The sequence below is a fragment of the Microtus pennsylvanicus genome, chromosome 16, assembly GCF_037038515.1.
Source record: "Microtus pennsylvanicus isolate mMicPen1 chromosome 16, mMicPen1.hap1, whole genome shotgun sequence".
In the NCBI taxonomy this organism is placed as follows: Eukaryota; Metazoa; Chordata; class Mammalia; order Rodentia; family Cricetidae; genus Microtus; species Microtus pennsylvanicus.
Window position 1 is genome coordinate 6,928,006 of NC_134594.1, and position 13,546 is coordinate 6,941,551.

General features: G+C 46.2%; 1 protein-coding gene across 5 annotated transcripts in view; it reads left to right on the top strand.

The window, feature by feature from the left end:
- The window catches only part of Slc7a14 (solute carrier family 7 member 14), a 98,348-nt gene that overhangs the window by 59,340 nt on the left and 25,462 nt on the right, over positions 1 to 13,546 (top strand). For all 5 annotated transcript variants that reach the window (XM_075950420.1, XM_075950424.1, XM_075950423.1 and 2 more), the window contains 2 exons: positions 5,516 to 5,752; positions 8,476 to 8,693. In XM_075950420.1, coding sequence (XP_075806535.1) covers positions 5,516 to 5,752; positions 8,476 to 8,693 — 455 coding nt within the window. The remainder of the gene's footprint in view (positions 1 to 5,515; positions 5,753 to 8,475; positions 8,694 to 13,546) is intronic.

Here is a 13,546-nt window from a genome sequence, read left to right on the forward strand (position 1 = left end):
CTCAGCAGCTCAGCGTCCTTGGACAGGTTACCCCCACACTCAGTCTCTGTCCCTCTTCTATGAATTAAAGAGTTTGAATTAAATCACCCGTGGTGGCAGTTAGGATGAGGTAGAACTAAGGGGGGGGGAGTGTCCCTCGTCTCCCCACAGCAAACTCTCAATCCTCTCTATTTCATAGCGTCTGAGGACCGGCTAGAATTAGCCTTATACTTGCACCTTCTTAATGCAAACCCTGCTCTGTCATTTACTCCTTATGTGGCTTCCAATTGTACTTATCCTAGAACATTCCAAACAGGTGGAAATCACAGGTATTCCAGAGTATTGATTCCTCAGCCTTTAGGGAATCTGGGAAATGGCCCCAGGTTAGTCAACTCTACCTGTGAGCTACCTCATCCTTCTACGGAAACCTTCCCATAGCCACAGATAGAAACCTGCAATGTGGGAAAGATGGGTGAGCTCTAGTGACCCATCTAGATCTTGGATTCATCATCTTTAGGTGAATACAATAAAGATTTCAGTAACATAACCATTTTGATGGTTATGATGATATATGCAAAGTGCTTAATGGAGCCCATACACAGCACTATGGCCTGTAATATTCACTTTTATGATTGTTATTACCACGCTAGCCTGATGAGATGAGAGGTTTTCTTAATGCAGAAGACCTGACCAGGATTCCAATTCTGAAGCCCCAAGTCTACCCCTAGCAAAAAGACTCAGGAGGCAGGCTTCCTGTGTGTGTATCTGCAGGTGGACCAAAGGGGTACACTTTTATCCTTGAAGGTCTCTAACCCAAGGAATTATCTTTTCTACAGGGACAGTCCCCTTCTAAAAGAGGAAATGATCTGGGTCCCATAGCAAAGTGATAGCCAGGCATACAGAGCAGCAAGGCACAGAACTACCAAATGGCCATAGGATAAACAGCTGGGGAGGAAAGCCAATGATTAAGAGCTAATGCCAACATCAGGGGCCTGAACTTTGTCACCTGGTCTGACTGGCTGACCACAGCAGCTCAATGGCTTTGAAGGTGCCAGTTTATCGGCTTCTCACATGGGCCCACTCCTTCTATCGCCTGTGCCCAGGGACTGGTTGGTCCTAACGGGTCACAGCCACCCAGCGGGATCAGAGAGCTTCCAGCGTATTCCATTGCACTATGCAGGAAATAAAGGAGCATTGGACAGAGCTTTGTTAAACGGCTACACACGAGTGGGAATGAAGGAAGGGAGCAACAGTGGAGAAAGGGATGAGTGTAGAGCAGACAGGAAGGGAGGGCAGATCTTCACAGCAGCAAATAGGACGTGGGTACCTGTAGTCATAGAGACAGGAAGGAAGGGCAGATCTTCACAGCAGCAAATAGGACGTGGGTACCTGTAGTCATAGAGACAGGAAGGAAGGGCAGATCTTCACAGCAGCAAATAGGACGTGGGTACCTGTAGTCATAGAGACAGGAAGGAAGGGCAGATCTTCACAGCAGCAAATAGGACGTGGGTACCTGTAGTCATAGAGACTGATAAAAGGCTGCCTAGGGCATGGGGATGGCGGCTTCTAAATACTAACTGAGACAAACACCACCAAGCAAAGGGTGGCATTCGCACGAAGAAGAGGAAATAACAGGAAACTGAATGGGCCCTCCGTCTGCTCTCGTCCTAGCTACAGCCCTGGCTGTGCTATGGAGAACACTGGCACATCGTGGCACGCTGTGATGAGCCACAACTGGCCATCTTCACAGATCCGGCCAAAACGTTCCTTCCAACGTAACTAAACAGGGGCTGGAGAGATGGCTCAGTGGTTAAGAGCACTGACTGCTCTTCCAGAGGTCCTGAGTTCAATTCCCAGCAACCACATGGTGGCTCACAACCATCTATAATGAGACCTGATGCTCCCTTTTGGCTTGCGGGCACACATGGAAGGAATGCTGTACACATAATAAATAAAATTTTTAAAAAAGTAACTAAACATAGATTCACAACTTAAACTTAAATGTATATATTGGGAGGGAACTCCTTCAGAGGACACATGGACTATTAAAGTCAAATCGAAAGCCTTTATAGCTGGCCAGTGGCTGCATGCAGAGCTCACCCAAATCGTGCAGCCCCAAGGCTTAAAACACAAAACTCACATCCTGGGTTGGCACACTTCAGGTAGCAAAGACAGCAAGAAGCAGAGCTACTGAAGTCAAAAGGCAAGTAGAGTACATTTAGGGACCTCCCCAGCACACCCTGTTTGGGCAGGTGGATTGGGTCTGTCTTTGCTCCTGTTTTGCCAGACATTGCTGTCTATGTGCTGGGTTCCAAGGCCTGAGGGTTTCTACCAAGGTGTCAGCTGTGCTGAGATCCGGGGACCTGTAACCTTCATGCACATGCAAAAATCTGTCCTAAAGCTATTCACTCTTTCTGTTTTAGAATACATTCACTGAAAAACATTGACCATATTCATATATCTTGAGACATGGATCTTAAATGATCCAGTTTATAACTTGTTATTTTATGTGTATATGTGAGAATGTGTGTGTAGGCATTTGTGTATGTACAAGTGCACATCTGTGCGTTTGTGTATATACAAGTGCACATCTGTGTGTTTGTGTGTGTACAGTGCACATCTGTGCGTTTGTGTGTGTACAGTGCACATCTGTGTGTTTGTGTATGTACAAGTGCACATCTATGTGTTTGTGTGTGCAAAATACACATCTACACACACCCATAGAGGTCACAGGGCAACTCCAGTAGCATTTCCAGGCTCCATCTATCTTTTTTTTATTTTCCTTTTGAGATTGGGACTCTCGCTGATCTGGAACTCACTGAGCAGGCAAGGCTGGCTGGCCAGTGAGTTCTAGGAATCCTCTTGTCTCCACCTCCCCACTAATGGGACTAAAAGTACAAACTACCATGTCCAATAGTGAGCATAGCTTGAGCCATGATTATTAACCATAATACAAGCTAACCACAAGAAAAGCTTTAACGCATCAAGTGAAGGAAACTATACCTCCAGTAAGCTCCGAAATATTTTCACAGATGGAGATTTCAAGAAAAAAGAGTAAGCAGGCTATTCATGCACTTAGTGATCCAATTATTAAACTCGACCTGGTTTGGGGGTCAATTCTCTATTAGGGTAGCTTGCTTTCTTCTTATTTAAATATAGATACATTGGTACCATGGCTTGGGGGACTTTGGGGGACTTTGTTACCTACACAACTTTAATTGGAGTACTGTCAGGTTTAATAACCGATGGTGTCAGGCTCTCTCTGACTGATGGTACTAGCCGCCCCTGAACTGATTTGGCAGAAAAATCATAAGTCTTTTCTTTGACACGAAGAAACAGAGGCATCCCAGACAAATTGCTTTTCTTCCAGACACATTTGTAAAAATTGCCTGGGTTTCTGTGACAGGCAACGGGGTGACCAAGGTTGCTCAGGTAAGAGATGTTGGTGGTGAGGTAGGAGGGAGATGCAGCTGGATACATCACGCCCTGAAAGAAAATCCACAATTTTCTTGGCTACCTAATAGCATTGGGAAGAAGGGCATGATGACAAGTTCGCTAAGTCTAGCCCCTTCAATTTGAGGCTAGAAAAGTATTTCTTGGGATCGATCCAGAAACCTGCTTCTCAAAAGAGCCAACTAAGATGGAGACAATTCATCACATGACATGAAGAAAATGAATGATTCCAACACGAATCGTACTATTTCCCTCGAAAGTTAGGGAGCTTCTCCTCATGTCCCAGTACCAGGTACATTTCAAAAAGACTAGTCACCTGGTAATATATGCAGTCCATCTTAGCCCCACCGGAAATGTACCAAAGAAACAGATGTTCCATGAAAACTAAAAGACAGGTGATATCCATGCAGCAAAATGCCATATTTGGTGAGGACATTCTCAAAGACATGCCTGTGGTTCAGTGACAAATCACTAGTGTGGTCCAGCGCTGACTCCCTCTTGTGGCTGGGGCTTGGAGGATAATGAACAGCAAGCAGGAAATGGATGACGAGGTGAAGAATCACTGGATCATCCATCAGCCCATCCCAAGTGCAGCCCTGCAGGTCCTAAGACTGAAGAGCTAGAAATTCCTTCATTAACCATTTGCATTCATGGACTCAGTGAGTAAAGGCACGTGCTGCCAAGCCCCACAACCTGAGTTCAAGCCCCTGGAACCAAATGGAGGAAGAAGAGAACTGACTCCTGAAAGGTGTGCTCTGGCCTACAAATACACACACATACACACACACACACACACACACACATGCACACATACACACACACACATACGCACACTCACACACACACACACAAAGCTTTAAGACTGTTTCAGAAATTCTGGCGATTTCCAATGAAAATTCATTTAACAATTTTTTATGAACTGGCCACCAACTCAGAAGCAATTTGCAAAATCAAACATTCTAGCACATTACAACTCGAAGTTATACTAATTTGATATTTTGATACTGAGAAATGAGTTATAAAATACTTTAAATTTTTATTTTCTGTAATTAAACTATTGTTTCTGTAAAAGCAGAAAATTTTATGTACACAGTAAAAATGATGCAATTCATACCTGTCTTAGTTAAGGTTTCTATTGCTGTGATAAATCACTGGGTTTTCCTAAAGAAAGATCATTCTCAATAGTAGGAAGCTTGTGCTGATTGCCTTCCCAAGTACGATGGTTAAAGTGTTTGGAAGTCAAACATGGTGAGGCTTATCTATAATCCCAGCCCCTGGAAGGAAGAGGTGGTAGGATTATCAGAAGTCGGAGGATAGCCTGGTCCACAGAGGGAGTCAAAGGCTGGCTAAGGCTACTTACCCTCGCTAGCTTTTGTCAGCTCTAATCAACAGAGAGTCGCCTGGGAAGCGGGAGTCTCAGTTGAGTGACTGCCCAGAGCAGACTGTCCACCAGAGAATTTCTTGATTGACGCGAGGAGGTCAGACTCATTGTGGGCAATGCTACAGCTGGACAGGTGGTCCTGGGATGTAAAAGAAGGCCACAAAACATGAGCCAGAGAGAGCAAGCCAGGAAGCGTGTGCTCCATGGTTCCTGCCTCAAGGCTTCTGCCTTTAGTTCTTTCCTGACTTCTCTTAAAAACAGATTGTGAACCAGGCATGGAGGCACACATCTGTAATCCCAGCACGCAGGAGGCAGAGGCACGTGGATCTCTGAGTTCGAGGCTAGGCTGGTCTACAGAGTGAGTTCAAGAATAGCCAGGGCTACACAAAGAAACCCTGTCTTAAAAAAAAAAATAGATTGTGACCCGGAAGTGCAAGCCTTTCTCCCCATGAGACTTCTGGTCAGTGTTTCATCACAGCAACAGAACCAATCTCTGAACACAATGACACCCCTGTCTCAGAAGGTCCAAAGAAACAAACAACCAAGCTATGTTTCTGGGAGGTAAGGTTGGAAATGTCTATAATAGGCTTAATTGTGTCACATACAGCCGTTTGCCTTGTAACAATGTTTCAGTCAGTGACAGGCACCAAGATGTTAGTTGATCTCCAGGAGCCCACTGCTTGTTTTGTTTGTCCCTTGCAGGTGTGTGCTATGCGGAGTTTGGAGTTCGAGTCCCCAAGACTACGGGATCTGCCTACACCTACAGCTATGTCACTGTTGGGGAATTTGTGGCATTTTTCATTGGCTGGAACTTGATCCTGGAGTACCTGATTGGCACGGCAGCTGGCGCCAGTGCCCTGAGCAGCATGTTTGACTCCCTAGCAAACCATACCATCAGCCGCTGGATGGTGGATACAGTGGGCACCCTCAACGGCCTGGGTGAGACCGCGTCAACCTCTCTCCTAACATGCAAAGTCATGAGCAAGATGGATTTAAGAACCTAACTTGGAGCCGTGTTAATCCCAGCACTCGGGAGGCAGAGGCAGGCGAATCTCTGGGAGTTCGAGGCCAGCCTGGTCTATAAGAGCTAGTTCCGGGACGGGCACCAAAAGCTACAGAGAAACCCTGTCTCGAAAAAACAAAAAAAAAAAAAAAGAACACAACTTGGAGGCTGGAAAGATGGCTCAGTGGGTACAGTATCTCCCAGGAAAGCTGAGGTCCCCGGTGTGGTATCCCCAGAACACACACATCCTGATTTGGAAAAATGTATCAAGAACTTTAAATACTTCTTTTTGTTTTTACAAGGCAATTCTTCACTCTAAGGAATTATTCTAAGAATACATTATACATAAGCTTCTCATCCCAGCCTTCTTTTTAAAGCATACACAGCCCTTATCTGAGATGCTTGGGATCAGTAGTTTTTTGACCTTGGGATTTTTCAAACTTTGGAATATTTATGTCGACAAAATAAGATGCTGGGACTGATCATTGACACCCAGGTCTAACACAAAATTTATTGGTTTTTCATACGCCTCTTAAATACATAGCCTGAAGAGGTATTATTAAATATGTTATGCAAAACTTCATTGTATGCTTAAATCTTATTACTTGGGGCACTGTGGAAAGCACTCAAAATTTTTCAGATTCCATAGCATCTCAAATTTTAGACTTTTAGGTTATGGGGTCTCAATTATAATAATTTTTAAAAATTCTTCACTGGGATAGATGAGTGAATTGTGGGTACATATTATGTGCCTGGCAGCTAAAAGGATGACTGGGGAGGATTTCACATAGACTGTGTATTAATATGCAATGTAATGTCACCTATCAAAGACACAGACTGTACTATGCAAGTGTCCTGCCAGTAACTATACGAAGATAAACTCATGCAACCAAAGGGACTGGGGAACTCCACCAGCCATCTCATTGCAAAGTTTCTCCCACTTTTCCTAAATAAATATTTTCACATCCAAATAACTTTTTGGAGGTGGAGTTGAGACAAGGTTTCTCTGTGTAACATCCCTGGCTGTCCTGGAACTCACTTTGTAGACCAGGCTGGCCTCAGACTCAGAGAGACCTGCCTGCCTCTGCCTCCCGAGTGCTGGGGTTAAAGGCGTGTGCCGCCACTGCCCAACTCTAAATAAAAAAAAATTAAGTAAAAAATGGATTCCAGTACAACCAACACCCACAAGGCATCTTATTACTGAGCAAGAGCTGAGTGGGTGAGAGATCATCTGACCAATGCCAAAAGGCAGACCATCTGTCACTTGCCACCAGCTCTCCACCCTAATGCCTGGGGTATCCGCCCATATTCACAGGATTCAGAGCTGGGGAGGCTTTGGAGTCTTGCCCCAGAATTTCCCAGGACAGCTGGGGCTGGAGCTCAGTGCTACCATGCTTACGTGGAGCATTTGAGACCTTGAGTTCAAACCCCAGAGTGCACGTACCCATGGTGGGGATGAAGGGGGAGAGGAAGAGGAGGAAGGGAAGGAGAGAGAGAGTGAAGGGACGTGGGAGGGGGAGGCGACCCCAAAAGAAAATCTGAAGCTATGTCAAACCACCTGTCTTCAGTGTGCTTACCTCAGAAAAGATTTGACAAAAATGCTGACTGGGGCTAAAGAGATGACTCAGTGGCTGTTTTTCCTGAGGCCATGAGCTTAGCCCCAGCATCCACGTCAGGTGGCTCACAGCCTCCTAGAGCTCCAGCTCCAGAGCATCCGAGGCCGATGGCCTCTGCAGGTACCTGCTCTCATGTGCACAGACTCGTCCACAGGCACACACAGAGAGACACACAAATTACAGGTAATAAAAATAAGCCTTCTTTTTGCATTGCCGATCACCCCCAATGCCATAATAATAAGGAGAAAGATCAGGGCTTTATTCTGATTTTATAACATTTTAAATTTGAAATGACCCCAAAATCGGTCCTCCGTCTCGCTCCCTCTGCAGATGAGGTCCAAATAGATGAGGCGATGTGCCCAAGGCCGCACTGTGGGCTGTTGGCAGGAGTGCAGCTGGAACCCAGGCTTCCTCCCTGACTGCTAAGGCAGTGCTTCTTCCTCTCCGTAGAGGGCAGGCGTCCACTGGCTAGCGGACAGACCGAGCCAGCAGGACATGCTCACTGGACATTTGCTCTCTGTGACCACACACACACACATACACACACAACAAATGAGAGAGAGAAGAAAAACTCTTAAAATGGCTTTCTAAAGTGCTCATTTTGAAGCTTGCTAATAAAGAAAGATTGTGACATGGGATCGAAACCTTGCAGATTGCAGGCTAACAATAATAAAGAGAAAGAAGCTTCCAGAGATTGTGTCAGACCTATTTGTGTGCTACAGATGTCCAAGATGCTCACTTCCACAGGTACTTTGCAGCTGTCTCATTACATGCTCCAAATTTTGATCTATGGTGTCGCATCACCTTATCTGTGTCCCAAACTTCCTCATTTGCAAATAAACACTCATTCCTGCTCATGGACCATACAGTGAGACAGACAGATAACTGACTGACGACAGACAGACAGAGAGCCTTTGCTGCTCTTTTTGAAACACTAGTCGCTGCTCTACCAGTCGTAATAGCAAGACAGATGCAATGAGGTAGACTGAGTCACAGGGCCCTTTCTTCTCTTCAGACAATGCTAACCATGTTTTGTCCTGTAGGGAAAGGAGAGGAGTCCTACCCAGACCTTCTGGCTCTGGTGATTGCTGTCATCGTGACCGTCATCGTGGCTCTGGGTGTGAAGAATTCTGTGGGCTTCAACAACGTCCTCAACGTACTGAACCTGGCAGTGTGGGTGTTCATCATGATCGCAGGCTTCTTCTTCGTTAATGGCAAATACTGGGCTGAGGGCCAGTTCTTGCCCCACGGCTGGTCAGGGGTGAGTTTATTCCACGCCGCGAACAGGCTAAGACACGTCTTCAGGAAAATGTCTTTTTTTAAGTCGGGAATCCTTTGAATAAGTCTTTTGATTCTTAACTTGTTTCCGGTCTCACGGGCACGTGCTGAGACCCCAGTCTCCACACATAGCAGTAACATGTTAGATGTGGTGTGCTCTCTCAACATGCCTACCTCCATGCTAAAGGCTATGTGCAGTATCTCACCACAGCATCACAATGACCTCGGGCAGAGAACAGTCACACCTGGGCCTGCAGGATGAAAGCCTCGCACCTGGAGAGGGCCAGTGGCTCACTGTTAAGTGCTGTGCCAATGGTAGAATCAGAACCCAAAGCCAGGAGTATTGGATCCAAAGACTGTGTAGAAACAGCTCAGTTCTGCTAAGAGCAGCAGCCATGCACAGAAATAGACAAACTGGTAAAGGAAGCCAGGAAGAGTGGGTGAAGGGGAAGGGCTGAGATTGCCTTGGTGTAAAATTAGGGCAAAAACTTATAATCACACTCCAACATCTAACCCTGAAAAAGGAGTCCTGCTAGGGTCTAGGAGCAGCGGAGCGACAGGTTCAAGTCCCATCTGAGAGGCACACAGTCTGGCTTAGTATAGTCTGGGGGACAGGAGGGCAAGCTTAGAGGAAGGGACACCTTCAGATTCCACCCCAGGACCTGGTGACAGTAAAAATGTCAGTCATGATGGTGAGTTCCTTATACTAAGGGGCGGATCTCAGTCCCACTGACATTTTTCTACAGTGTAGCTAGAAAATACTTATTTTGTGGACTTATTGGTAAATAAATCCAGACCTTTTTGAGCTTAAGTCAGGAATTTTTCAGATGGCAGCATCTCAGAAGTCCCCAAGTCCTGTCCTCTCATTTCACAAGTGAGTGACTCTCCAGAGGCCCAGAGAACCAAGTCCTCCCAGTGCTGGGGTACAGCGCAGATGCAGAACTCTGCTCAGTTTGCTTTTGCAGCATTTGCTTAGACTGGTTTTCCTCCAAGATGTCCAGGGATCCAAAATCATTCTTGGAGAACACTCAAAATAACCTCTGTTATTCTAAGCTATGCCATGCTACTCAGCGTAGAGAAATAAGCAAGTCCTTTAAACCCAAACTGTGTGTCTTCTGCTAATCCGTAAGAATTCCACAGACCCACAAAGCACATCCCTGCTCTCTGAAATGAATAAAGGCTGAAACTGGTCGAAACCAGAAAGGGGGACAAAGAAGCACTGTTGGAGCCCGAGTCTACATCTCTTATGATACAAATTGTTCTTTTCCTATCGCAGAAGAGAAACAACAAATCCTAGGAGTGGAAACAAGGAATGTCTCCCTGTCCGGACTGCGTTCTTACTGTAACTAATGAAAGTGTTCTCGGGTTTTCTCAGCACCGTGAGGGATGACTGGGCTGAGGGCTTACTGGAAGATGCTGGGCAACAGTTCACTTCTGTGTTCTCAGCCCTTCTTGTTATCAAGGGAAGAGACAAACTCACATCAAATGCTTGCAGAAAAGGAGACCTTGAGTGCCTTTGTGTGGCACTGTGAGAGCAATGCCTGTCTGCCATGCTAGCTGCTGCCCGTCAGTGCTCCGTCCGTGCTGGCCTGCGCTTACAGCCACGCTCTAAAGCGGGTGGAGTTCTCTCCCTCCATACGCTTGGAGATCCCGGGGTTCTGAGGGACCGGTAACGCACTTGGCCTCACTTCCCTCAGTCAGTCAGGGCAGGGGCTATGTGATTCCCAAGCTCTTTCTTCTCTTTTTTAGTACCCCGCGTATACTACGCTGATCCCTCCCCTCTAAGCATTCTTAAAAATAATAATGAGGAGGAGGGCTGGGAAGATGGCTCACCAGGGAAATCACTTGCTGCATAGGCAACAAACATAAGATCAAAGCTCGAATGCCCATATCCCACATAAATGCCAGGCAGATAGGCATGGTAGCCCATCAGTAATTCCAGCTATTGAAAGCGAGAGACAGGGTATCCAGGGCATGATAACAGGCTGAACTGACAGACCCTTCCTCAGCGAATATGGTGGAGAGCAACTGAGGAAGACTTAACATCAATATTGGACCTGCACAAGCAGGCACACATGTGCATATGTACACCTTCACAGATGCAAACACACATACATGCTCGCCTATACATGCAAACACACATGTGCATATGTACACCTTCACAGACGCAAACACGCATACATGCAGACACACGTGTGCATTTGTACACCTTCACAGATGCAAACACACATACATGCTCACCTATACATGTAGACACACATGTGCATATGTACACCTTCACAGATGCAAACACACATGCTCATAAATCACAATAACAAGGAGGTAACTAATCTTACATATTTTCTTTAAACCTTTGTGAAGATTTAGAACATTAGGAATTTTCCTTTTTTTTTACATTCATGGGTATTTTGACTGCATGTGTGTCTGTGCACCACGTTCATACAGTGCCTGCAGAGTTCAGAAGAGGGAGCAAATCCTTTGGAACCGGAGTTACAGATGATTGTTAGCCACCATGTGGTTGCTGGAAATCAAATCCCTGCCCCTGAGCTGAAAGAGACATTAAGCAATGACAAGTTCGTATCTTCTCTCAGACTGAATGTGCATACCCACACAGTAGCTCAGCCCCTGTGAGTGATATTAGGAGCCAGGGGCTTCTGCAGAGACACTCTTTCCCAGCTGTGAAGGAAGCGGATAGATCTTTTACCCTTTCTTCCCTCTGGTGCTCTGTTCTGGGGTCTTCATTCTCTTCCCACTTCGGGGATTCTACATCCTTCCCCAATCAAGAGACCACTGCTTCAAGAAGGAGTTGTCAGACTGGCTTTGGGGGCCCTGGTTTATGCACCCTGGGTTCTTCCTTGCTTTTATAGAAGGAAAACAAGGACTAGACTTAGAGGTGAAGGAGAAAAGGAACAAGGACCCCCTCACACTTAGTGTCTCTTTGTGACAAGCTCTTTCAAATACACGCTTCGTTTCTTCTTCCTAGGAGCCCAGGGAGCATCACAGCTCTCCCCTTTCAGACCAAAATGGCTCATGTTTTATCCAGAGACAGTGCTAGTAACAATCTAGCAGAAATGAATCCCAGCCTTGGGTGAACCAAGTCCGTATTTATTCCACTGTCACCTGGTTTCTACCGCTTGAGGCCTCCCAGCTTTGTCTAACCCTCTGGCCACCTAGTAACTCCAGCAGACTTGTCATTGGTCACCAGGAAAGCCTGACTGGAAATTTGGATTTTCAATGTGCATCTATTATCTCTGAAGGAAGCAAGTGTTCAATCCTGCGCTGTGACTTAAAAAGCATTTTCTGAGCATGAGGGACAGCGTGGGAGCCGCTGTTGTTCACCTTCCTGCTCCCCGCCTGGCTTGGGATTGCTGCACCGTGCACGTACTCCCCCGTGAGCAACCTGGCCTTGCTCTTTTGCAACCGTGGTATCAGATCATTGTTCTCGTCCAGCCAGGCCACTGTGAACTTAAATCGCATATCGCCAAAGCCTGACACCTTCTCATGACTCGATCATCTGCCACAGTGGTGAATGGTCCTCACTCTTATCTAACAAATGTCAGAAAAAAAATGTTTTCTCATGTAGCATGAATGTCTATGCTGCTTTGGGACCCCCTGAACCCCACTGTAAAACTAGGGGGACTAGTGCAGAGTTCCAGTAACTTGGCATGTGCTGTGCTTTAGGTAGAAGGGGAAGAGGAAACGAGGTAGGGTTTCATAAGGACACCGTCACATTGGTTTAAGCACAGCTTGCAAGTGCCATGAAAGGGTTAACGAACAACCAGTCCTCTGGCAACGGGAGGGGGAGCCTCACAAACCTCTTCCAGCCACCTCCTTCCAAAGAAAACAGCTCAAGGAATGGTTTACTCACTTAAAGGTTCTGGGTCAAGTGCTTCTTTGGTCTTGAAGAGCTTAAGAACAACAAACATTTTCCCCTATATCAAGTGACTCCGGCCCTCAGTTGAACCCCTGCCCCCATCTGCAGTTCCTCAGCCCCTGGACGGAGTTGGATGTGTGTGCCCTTTATGTTATTTGTTCTTGATGCTATCTTATGGTTTGCCTTTAACCAAATAAGATATTTTACCAGCACAAATAGCCCCCAGGAAAAATAGTCCACAGTCAGAATTTGCAAAGAATTCCGAAGACCTCCAAAGGAAAACTATTACTTTCCGTAGTCCCCTTGTCTGGATCCGTCCGTTGGAGTCTAGTAACACATTCCACTGTCACTGAGGACGGACTGCTAACAGAGCCAGGGCATGGGGTGGCTAAAAATGCTCTTACCATTGTCATCTTGTCTTGTCGCCCTGGTAGTAAATTAGATAAAGGGGCCTCGTTATTTTCTGACGTCTGAGACTTCTCAAGACAATGCAGGAAGCCCACCTCCTCCCAAAGCCTCACACACACTATCCAAGCCGGGGAGGCTCAGCATTTAGGGACCCTGCACACTGAGTAGCAAGCCCCTCACGACAGTGCTGTTGACAATTAAGCGACAAGAGCTTCTTCTTCTCTGCAGAGCTGTTGTCAGGGTAAGCCCAATCTGAATTATCTGAGCAAGCACCCACACAGGCTCACCACACGTAGGTTTCTAATGTGTTACTGGTATCGCAACCATAAATGTCACTGGCCAGATGAGATCTGGGGAGAGAGAGGTAGGAATCAGCTTTTATGATCAAGCCTTCTCAGCTTTGTTTCCTTTTGAGGTTCTTTGTACTCACACTTGTTTACAAGAGAAAGAGAGTGGAGAGAGAGAGAGAGAGAGAGAGAGAGAGAGAGAGAGAGAGAGAGAGAGAGAGAGAGAGAGAAACAGAGAGAAGAAATAATCTTATCAGACGGTGTACA